This window comes from Orycteropus afer, unplaced genomic scaffold (assembly GCF_000298275.1).
Source record: "Orycteropus afer afer isolate SDZICR_OR568_19922 unplaced genomic scaffold, OryAfe1.0 scaffold00016, whole genome shotgun sequence".
Classification (NCBI taxonomy): Eukaryota; Metazoa; Chordata; class Mammalia; order Tubulidentata; family Orycteropodidae; genus Orycteropus; species Orycteropus afer.
This window is the reverse complement of record NW_006921603.1, coordinates 21896594-21907702: the sequence shown is the minus strand read 5'-3', so window position 1 is coordinate 21907702 and position 11109 is coordinate 21896594. Positions and strand designations below refer to the sequence as shown.

At 42.8% G+C, this 11109-nt stretch overlaps 1 protein-coding gene across 1 annotated transcript in view; it reads left to right on the top strand.

Annotated features, from left to right (window-relative positions):
* Window positions 1-1443: 1443 nt before the first annotated feature.
* Window positions 1444-11109, top strand: part of WLS (Wnt ligand secretion mediator) — a 159651-nt gene continuing 149985 nt past the window's right edge. The window contains exon 1 of the mRNA XM_007959377.2: window positions 1444-1549. Within this exon, the coding sequence (XP_007957568.1) occupies window positions 1444-1549 (106 nt within the window). The remainder of the gene's footprint in view (window positions 1550-11109) is intronic.

The following is an 11109-nucleotide window of genomic DNA, read 5'->3' as shown; positions in this document are numbered from 1 at the left end:
AGGGGTCTATTGGGCAACATGAGAAGTTGCACTGGCCAAGTGGCCAGTGTATGGAACATGGCAAAAGCAGGCCCAGGCACAGCAGGAAATCTCTTATCCTCTCCCCCCCCACACCCACACACACTATGCCCCTTGCCCCTCCCTCACCTTTTCAACATTTTCACTGGAAGTTAATACACATATATCTTCCAAAGAGACAAACAAACATTGCAACCTAATATGTGTAGCATCTAAATCAAATAAGGTCTCTTTTAGGCTTTTGAAATGCAAACTGTGGGCTTGCTTTCACATTCACTTATTTGTTCCATAAAAGTTTATGGAAGGCCTACTAGAGCCGGAACTTTGGTAGACACCACGGGGGGTAGAAAGATGAATAAAACTCGGTCCCTATCCCCCAGGAGTTTTACAGCTCGGTGGCTAAGACAGCGCATACACACAAGTTCTCACAAACACCAAAAACTCACTGACATCGAAAGGATTTCAAGTTCTTGCAACAGCGTTCTATTATATTGAGGTTTTTCAGATGAGTTGACTTTTGAACCAGGTTTGTAACGCTGATGGAGCAGTAAAATACGTTTCCTTTAAGGCAATAACCAGGGTCAAGGCTCTGGAAGCCCATTGGGGTCGGGGATAATGTGAACACTGCTCTGATTTGGCTGGAGGGCAGGGTTCCTCAAGGCGCGCAGTAGGAGGTTTAGCTGAGTTTGTGCGCAGTAACTGAGACTGGTACCCCGCAGAAGGACGCCTAGCTAACACTTTATTCTGCATCTCTGCGCTTCAACATAAGCATCTATTAGGTAGTTTTTAAAATTCTCCTCGTTTTTCCTAAAGAGGGTTCTAGCATTTGGGAGTGGAGGTGGAGAATGTTCCCTCAAGTCACTGCCTAAAGTTAAAGGTCTGAGAAGCTGTCCACAGATGATTTAAATCTCGCACTTCGGGAACCAGAAAAGGAAACGAGAGAGAGGCGGGGCTGGGGATATCCCTTAACAACAACAGTCTCCAAACGATACCAGCTCCCGACAGGACAGGCTGTCGGCCTGGGCCGGGAGCTGGGCAGCAGCACCGGCCTCAGCTCAGAGCCCCGAACTGGCGAGCTAGCGGGAGAGGAAGAGAGGGAGGTAGGGAGGGAGGAAGCGCGAGAGGGAGGGAGGAAGAAAGGGAGGGAGGCGGCGTCATGTGATCCGCTTCCCTGCTCCTTTAAGCGTCCACAGGCGGCGGAGCGGCCACAATCACAGCTTCGGGCACTGGGGGAGCCCGAGCCAGCCGCGCCGGGGGAATCCGTGCGGGCGCCTTCCGTCCCGGTCCCATCTTCGCCGCGTTCCCGCACCCCTGAAGTTTTGCAGCGCCCAGAAAGAAGGCGAAGGAGGAGGGAGCGTGAGAGGGGAGTGAGCAAAAGCACACCCTGGAACATTTAAGGAGAAAAGAAAAAGGAGGGCGCAAAAAATGGCAGGGGCAATTATAGAAAACATGAGCACCAAGAAGCTGTGCATTGTTGGTGGGATTCTGCTCGTGTTCCAAATCATCGCCTTTCTGGTGGGAGGCTTGATTGGTAAGTGCGAGGGCTGCAAACTTTTCCCCTTTTCTCTCTGTTTTCCGGCCCCTTCCTTCTGCCTCTTGGGCTACTTGTTACAGTATCACTGCCTTGCTTCTATGATCTAATTAGTCCGGCTATTGTGCTTAAGAAAGCAGAGCTCCATGGGGCTCCATGGGCACAATCCAGTCTAGTGGCTAAGAGAAAAGGAGGGGGAAAAGTTTTGGCCTAGTTTCAGTATCCACTTGAAAGGAAGGAGGTGGGGTGGTGGGGGTGGGAGTCTTCAGCATGGCGACGGATCGCGCGAGGAAGCGCTTGGTTACAAAGTTGATTGCTTGCCCCCCCAACTCCCCGTGCTTTTTCCCGCGTTCCCCCCTTTTCCTCTCCGTTTCCTTCCAATCAGCTCCCGGAGGGCAACGTAATCGACTTTATTAGGAACAACAGAAGAGTCAGGGAACTGCGCTCGGCGCAAATCCGGAGCCCTGTTACAGGGTTTTGGTCATTGCAGTCTAACGCTGCATTTGGTTGTCTCGGGCGGGGGGGAGTGGGGTGGAGCCTTGCACTTTGGATTGCGATCCTCATGTCCTCGGTTTCCTAGCTCGTCTCACCTTCCTCTCCGTGGTCGCAGACAGGTCCAAGCTGTGAGCCGGAAGGCCGGATGGGCTGGGGTGGAGTGGGAGAAAGTCCTTGGCTGGCGCCGCGGGAAGTTGGAGAGGACAGAAAGGAAAAGCACATCCGAAAGGTGTTGCTTTTGGCCTCCTGCCTTCTCGCGAATCTCCTCTCCTCCACTTCTCAGAGCCCCTAGAGCTGGTGTGTGGGGTCCCTGGTCCTCCCTGGACTCCCGGGAGAGTTTCGTCCTAGCAGCCCCCGCAGGTGACAGCTCCCTGCCCTCGGCGACATCGCCAGCCCTAGGAGATCTCCCCTGTTGTGCACCGCCCAGACCCCTCGGAGCCAAGCAGGCGTCTGCGTGGGGAAGACTGTCAGATGGACCTTCCATTCGAAAAAAACTCGCGGCTGCTTCTCAACTCCCTAGCTCCATCTCCATTCATCCACCCAGACTCTGCACACTTGTGCCACTACTCCCGCCCCTCCACAAAAAAAAAGATTTAGGACATCTTGGCACAAACTTCACAGCAAACTTTGCAGCGGCTGAGAGGTTCCGTTTCTTTACTTTGCGTATTTGTTAAACTTCGCGGAATTTTAGTGAGTCCACGGAGGGGCTTTCTCACGGTGTTCCTTCGCTAGGGCCCTCTCGGCGTTGTCTGCAGGGGACTGGCGAGGGGCGGGGGTGGCGCGAGGGCAGCGTGGACGCAGGGACTGCACAGGCTTGGGCATCTCAAGGCGTGTGAATGGTGTTTTGTCCCCGAAAGTAGATATGGTGGGCACAAATTAAAGAGTCTGGTACTGCAGTCACTGTAACATCCAAGTTAATTGTTTTAAACAAAGGAGAGTGGGAGCAGAAGCCTCACAGAAAGGAAAAATGTTAGGAAATCATGCTTTTCTCTGTCAATGTATGTATCCACAAAACAGAAAGGGCTTCGGGAGTTTTCCAGGCTTGTGTCTTCAATTTGGGTTAAACAGCATGGTCTTTGTATTTCTGGAGCCCTCATCCTCAAAACACACACTGTCTCCTTCACACACACACACACACACACACACACAGATTTGCCTTTCGTTGTTGCCAGCTCCTGTTTGGCTACGTGCAATCTCCCTGTTTCCGTGTATTGGATTTTTCGAGGCTCTTAATACCTCTTCTCACTGGGAGTTGAAGACAGCCTTCTCTGCACCCTCACAGTGATTATGCAGTGGTTACAATTACACCTCTTGTCTCCCTTGATGAGCAGTTGCAGTTAGATGCCATTGGATCTTGTGTGATTTCAGTGGCAGACCATAATTAAAATTTCTTGCACCTTGTGCTTTCAGAATTAAATTGGCCTATTATCCCTGTCTGACCTTCATCCCCTTTGAGGTTTTTGCACAAGCCGTGAACCATTACACATAGTTCTCTGGTGTTTGTTGGTGTGTGTTTCTTTCTCGTTTCCTAGCCTTGAAGGGCCCATTATCCACTGTTGTAGATTTCCTAGGACACTTCCGGAACTAGTGTAATCCTGGAAGTCTAGTGCTGTAGAATAGGTCCGAGGGCAGCTGTGAATGGCTGCTGGACATTAGAGTTACTAGAGAGTCAGAATAGTTGTCTGTTCAAATGGGAGTTCTGTCTGGAGTAAGTGGAACCAAGAGTTATTTTGGCTAGAAAACTTGGTTAGTGACCATACATACTTGACAACAACCTCAAAAAGCCAGTGACAGGTCCTAACTGTAATTATTGTTGAGTCAATTCCGTGTCATAGCGAACCCATGTGAAAGTAGAACTGCCCCATAGAGGGTTTTTTTTTGGCTATAATCTGTACAGAAGCAGATCACCTCTGCTCCTTTCTCCCAAGAGCATGGCTGAGTGGGTTTGAACTGCCAACCTTTTAGCTAAAAACTGAATGCTTAACTGTTGTGCAGCCAGGGTTCCTACACTATAACTAGATTCTCCTGAATAAACAAAATGCTTTAGTTCTACTGTTTCTTGAAAAAGAAAAATATTTATGTAACACTTCTTGGGGTAACTAGGTAGTAACTGCTTAGTTTTCCTTTTTCCTCAATTGCAAAGGCTGTGTCCCCAGTTCTGGTCCAAAGACTGAACAGAGTACATCCAGCCCATGACACTTTGAACAGTGACTTAGTCTTTATCATTTCCATTTAGAGAGTAACTCTTTTGCTCTTCATAACAAATCTAGGAACTTGGGTATGTTACAAGACCCAGAGACAGGGAAAGGAAATCAACAAAAGGTAAGTGATATGTTTTCCCACCAAATATCCCTAGGGCAGAAATTTCCCTGGATGAAACTGAGAAAAGAATAGAGCGAGCTGGCAAGTAGAACCAGTTGAAGGACCAGTTTGTAGGCTGGAAATGCAAAGTAAAGTTCATAAACCACCTTGCTCACTCTCCCCAGTGAAAAGAGAACTCTTCCATTTCTCAGTTTCCCTGCTATTTCAGAAGGCAGGTGTCAGTGGTGGGAATTGTGTTTCCAGTACATTTGCAGTAGGACAAGTGGAAAAGTGAATCTTTGCTTGGAACTGATCATAAAATGTTTCTTTGTTACTACTGTTATTCCTGATGAGAGTAAACATGGCAGCTTGGGAAGGGGAGGATCTAAATGGCAAAGTTCCTCTTGGTAAGAGTATAATACCACACACACAAACACAGAGAATCAAAACAAACAACAAACTCCAAACAGTAATGGCAAATTATGTATCTCAAAGTGACCCAGCAAATCAGTTAACCTAATGTTCGTAGATTAATGAGTTTAAGGTGACTTTAGTTCTAAAATTTTAAAATTCTTTCAGTTTTATATGACATTTAGACTAATGTTCGCATACTTTTGGAATTGATGGAGGAAATTCAGATATTAGATATACAGCAAATAGGAGTGATTGGATTTTGGTGCAGACAAATTAATATTCTTTTACTCCAGTGGTCTTCTTATGAACGGGTTTTTTTTGTTTGTTTTCATTATGCTCAGCATCTATATTCTGCTAAACCTTCAAAGGGGTTTTACATAAAAGCTCTGGAAAGCAATATCATTATGTAACAGAATTTGGGATATTTAAAAATTCACTGAATTATATAAGCTATGCTTTTGTAAAAACACTGAGTGCTTATAAAATCATGCCTCTGATTGTTTTCTAAAGTATTTATTGAGAAAGCCTCTTAAGTGGTTAACTTCTTTGGTATTTATAATTTATTTAAATATTAAAAAATTGCTGAAAGAAAATAAAATATTTTTAAAGATGTAGCTTAATTTCGATCCTCCTTAAAAGTAAGCCTGCAGAAAATATTAAAAAATTTTCCTTTGATTTCATGTTTGGTCAGTTTAGTTCATGAAGAGGCAGCTGCAGGGGTGATGGAGGGGGGCAGGGGAAGGAGACCATGTTCGCTGAAACAAGAGTGCAGCCGACTAAAAATCATGAACTTGAATCTCTGGCTCATTATGTGCAATTTTCTCAGCATCAAATTAGTGATGTCTGTAGGATATAATGGTTGAGAAAGCAGGTCACTATTCCCACCTGTTCTAAAACTATTAGGGTGTGCAGATCAGGACTGGATGAATAAAAAAATTAGTGCATTGTTTTAAGAATACCCATGAATGAGAATATTTCAAAGCTAGGCTCCAAATAAGTATCAATCAATCACCCATATTTATTTCTTTAGGAATAGTTGTGGCTTATTTCAAAAGCTCACTTATGCAAAAGGCCTTTTTTTAAAAAAAATGCTGGGAAATTGTGTGTGTGTGTGTGTGTGTGAGTGATTTCTCAATATTTCTAGGATTTATCTACCTTCCATTATTGCCCATAGTATTGTGCTGTTATTGCTAAAATAGGAACTATTTCTGGCCTTGACTGTAGTCCATTCATATGAGTTTTTCTTTTTGCTACTGTTAGTTATTTGTAGAGTTGCAAACTTTTAAGAAATAAATAAAGTCTATGTATAGTGTGTTACAGTTTGCTCCCTAATGTGTTAGGTTTTAAGCTTATTGTGTTTATTTTATATTGTAATCCTGTAGAGTTTGGATATCTGATGGGCATCTTAAAAAGTACTAATTAAATGGTCTTTGACTAATAGTAGTCCATCCTTTGCTGTATTTAATTCTGTTTTTTATTTTGTAAAATTTTATATTTGACTCAAGGCATACCAGTTTTTCTCTTTGTTAAACACCACTAATGTGGTTTGTAAAGGCACCTCATAACCTTGCAAATTCTTGTAAAGGTTCGGGAAATATTTTCAGTAATTGTGGTAATATTATTTAGCTTTTAAAAATCTAAACTATCTACTTAGTTATTGCAACATAATTGAATTTGTGATAACACCCTGTACTCATTCTTTTACCTAGTTTATTTGTTCTTTCAGTAAGGCCTCTTTTGCTTTCTGTTGGAACTTTCTTTTTTCCCTATTAAAAGTGAGGAACATTTCCTGGAGATAATAGTATTATGTGTAGCTTTGTGAGTGTTTCAAGTCCTCTGCCTGTATCTTAGCTCTGGGCTCAAAGTCTTCACTAGTTAGTTGACATTTTTTAATAACTTGGCCTTTAGATTTTTTCTTTATAGACTGAAGAAAGATATTATTACCTTATCTTCCTCATAAAGATGTTTCTGTGGAGATTTAGAATTTGTTGAGACTGTATGAAGGTCCTTAGTTTAGAGCTCATGTGTGCTAATTTGCAAAATATTTATTCGAGCCTATTGTGTGCCCAGAATAGATCTGTAATGCTGACTGGGAATTGGGGAAAAAGGGAACTTGAGCCTTGGTAAACTAGGGGACCTAGTAGAAAAGAAAACTAGGGGACTTTTGTAGAAAAGAGCCCCTCTTCATCCACGTTTTATTAGCAAAAGACTTCCTGTGATGAGGCTTTCTGGCATCAGGATCATTCTCACACATTTATTAGGAATTTGAGGACATATGAAATTAGAAGCTTTGCTAATTATACCATCAAACAGTTACATTAATATTTCATATCTTGAAATATATTAATAAAATGATATAAATGCTTAACATGATTTGAATGTCAGATATTGTCTAGTTTAATTCACATAAAAACCTCACCAAATTTGTGTTGTTGAACATTTTACACATAAGTAAATTGAGGTGTGGAAAGGTCTAGCGAAATTGCCCAAGATACCCTACCTATTAATGATCAAAGCTGGGATTGAACACCAGTGAATCTACCATCAGAGCCAGAATTCTCAACCCCTAGGTGATCCTTTGGGAGCTTTGGTGACGTAGTGCCTAAGGCTTTTGACTGTAACCAGAAGGCTGGGGTTCAGACCCACCAGCCACTCCTCGGAGGGAAGGTTGAGCAATCTACTTCCATAGTGATACTGCCTCAGAAACTCAAGGAGAGGTCGCTATTAGTCAGATCTGACTCCACGACAGTGAGTTTGGTCTTTTTTTTTTGAGGTGATCCTTTACCTACTTTCCCAAATCTTGACTTTTAGTCTGAATAAAAATGGTTTGAATTCAGAAAAACAAAACAAAGCACGATTTACTTCTCATTTTTTTATTATCAAGTAACATACTAAAAAGACATATAATCATGGAGTCCAGCTGTAAATACCAAAACAATGCCTTGCTAAGGCTAAGGAAGGACACCTTTTGAGAAGTCTGCATAAACCAGTTCAGCCAACTTTTTACAAGTTCCGACCAGTCCCCATAATTGTATGAATCATCCATTTGACTGAGCAGTGAGTTCATTAACTATAAAATGTTTGAGATTCTGCTACTTTAAGGAAGAGTATTTTTTTTTATTTTCTCAAACTAGTGGTTTCAACGTAAATGCATAGTTAATATTAGTCTGAATTTACTCTATCAAAGGAAGAGGGGAGAAAAAGAGAACTGAGTTTGGAGAGGATTTTAGAAGATGCCAATTGGCTGTGCTGGTGGAGCAATACGGAGAAGAGCCTTTTATTGAAAGTTGAAAATTCTGTTCCCCAAGCATGCTTTTTGTTTATATCACACCCCTACATACTAATGAGGACATTCCAGACCAAAATCTCTGATGGACAGCCATGCTGACACTGTGAACACAACATTTATTCTTTGGAAAAAATGCTGATAGACTTCCTCTATTGAAAGATTTGCAGGCTTCAATTTTGGTAGACTGTCAAGGCATGAAATAATCATGTGTTTTCATATAGGTCTTAATTCATCTCTAAAGTGTTGTAATGGTGACTAAACAGACAAATGTGCAAGATATTGACAGTTCAGTGAAACTGCCCTGATAGAGATAGAAGTGGAGAGGAGGAGCTTGAAGTGTTGAAATTCTCAAACATTTCTTTTTGTGTGTGTGTGATTTGGGTGAAAATTTACAGAGCAAATTCACTTTCCATATAACAGTTCACATACACTTTGTCTCATGACATTGACTACAATTTACCACAATGGAACAGCTCCCCTCCCACTTCCTCCCTATGTCCTCTTCCCTGTGTCCATCCCTCCATGCACTCCTGCTCCCTGAGCTGTCTCCCTGTGCCTGAACAGCCCTTCTTTCTCCCATGATTGTTCTCTCCAAGGAGTGTATCTACCTCAGGTAAATGGTCAACTCATATACCTGTCTTTCGTTTGGCTGGAAGCCACAGGAATGGGTTCAATTCCAGACCTGAAGGGCAGCCAGGGGGCATAGTGTCAGGGGTTCCACCAGGCTCTATCAGACCAGCAAACGTGGTCCCTCCCCCCCTTTTTTTTTTCCAAATGATTTTGAGTTTTGTTCCACATTGTTTTCCCTCTCTATCCAGGATCTGCTACATAGATCCCCCTCCAAGTGGTTGACAGTGGTAGCCGGGCACCATCTAGTTCTTGTGGTCTCATAGTTGTATAGGCTGTGGATTGTATGGTGTACCAGACACCAGTACTAATTGTTTCCATGAATCTTTGGTTTTCTTCATTCTTCTTTGCCCTGGACAAGGAGAGACCCATTGTTGCATCTAGATGGCTACTTGCAAGCTTTTAAGATCCCAGTTGCTACTCGCCAAAGTAGGAGGTGGAACAGTGTTTTGTGGAGTACGAAATTCTCAGACTTGATGATGACCTGTTTTTCCATTTTCCTTTTCATAATATGGCTAATCTGAAATGATTGCTAAATACAGAAAAGAACATCTCATGTATTTTACAATAGAAAAAGATACTGAACTACTTTAGCCTTTTATTACCACCTCTTCCTTTCCTTGTCCTTCCACCTCCCATCTCTCCCCTGCCACACACACACATTCAATCCCTACTTTCATTTTGTAGGGTAGAGGAAACAATGATCAGATTGTTACCTGACTAGTAGAGAATTTATTTGATTCAACCCACAACTGCTCTGGGAATAATGCAGGAGTGGGCAGCATTTTGGCCTGATGTACGCAGGGTTGCCATGTGTTGGGCTGACTGGATAGTAGCTAATAACAGCAAAGAGAATTATTTGGTTTACTTCCATCTATTACTTTTTGAGGATTTACTGGGGGATCATGGAAAGCGTTTTACACATGTGGATTCATTTAATGCTCAGAACAACCCAGAGCAGGTATTACTCCTTTCTGTGACTTTCAGATGAGTCTAAGCTCATTGAAGAAACTTTTCTGAGGTTACAAAGATAGTAAATTAAAGAGCTGGGACTCAAGCCCATGATGCTTGACTGACTCCTAAACCATGCTCTTAATCCTAATGCCACTCCTCCTCCCATTGTCCCTTTAATTTCTGTAGGAAACAAAGGATGGAATGTGATAAAACTGATTCTCCACAGATTTAATGGAAGGCAAAGCTAAGTCTCCCCTCTTTCTGCTTTCGCCCCTTCCCCAAACCACTCAGTCCCTTCATAGCATGGTTGCTAACTGTTGACCTAGTTACTTCCTATACCAACTCATCATACCCGACATTGTAAATGTTGACCAGTGCTGGTAGGCCATGTGGTGGAGAGCTGAACCTAAGAAAATTACACCCTGACTCCCACCAAAAGTAATTGTATTATAAGATAAGTCAGTTTAGAAGAAATCAGCAAAAGATAGCTGGTAGTTGTATCTGAAAATTTGTCAAAGCAACAGACCCACTGAATTTTATGAGTTTAATGTACGCAATGGGTCCTCCATGTAGTTGCTGAAGGCAGGAGGGAGGAATGGAGCAAAGGGAAATGGATGTAGAATGTGGACTCAAGGTAGGTAAGAAAAACTAAAGCCTTTGTCAACATGTGACACCATCTCTTCAGGATATAACTTGTGCCTGGATTTCCAAATTCTATTTCTGATGCCCCCCCTTGCCCCTAAAACTGAGTTAGTGTTTGTATTTGTTATTCCTATTTTAATCCTGGGCCTCCCCAGTTCTCCCTCTTTCTCCTTCCTGTTCCATTCTCTTAATATTCCGTGGCAAAGGGCATTATTTTTCCACTGACCCACAAGAATGATAAAAACCAGGCTCACTGCCGTCAAGTATGATACGACTCATAGTGACCCCTCCTTGGGTTTCCGAGGTAGTATCACTATGGAAACAGATTGCCCAATCTTCCTTCCAAGGAGTGGCTGGTGGGTTTGACCTGCGAGCCTTCTGGTTACAGTCAGAAGCCTTAGGCACTATGCCAAGGGCCACCTTAAACTTCTGGTTAATATTCTGGGTTAACTCAGAAGGTTTCTCCACAGGTAAACATTTCTAAGAAAACAGAGGTGACTATAAGAGGAGGGTAAGTTAATACATTTGTTTGGACAAGGCCCTTAGCTTTTTTTTTTTTTTTAAAGAAAGAAGGTAATGAGTCTGACTCCATTTTATTAAAATGGCTATGATTCCATTTTATTCAAGCCCTAGAGAAATAGGGCCAAGCTTATAAGAGCTAGTTGGGGGCTAGTTAACAGACACCTTGATCTTGGCCAGCCCCTCCCCAAGAGAGAGTTCTTGGTCTTAAGGCAGCATTGGGTAGTAGAGGAAAACTTTGCTAGGACTCTGCAGGCTATGTGTGGTCTTAGTGACCTTAAACATGCTCTTTGGCTCTCTCCCTCAATTGTGGTTGGGA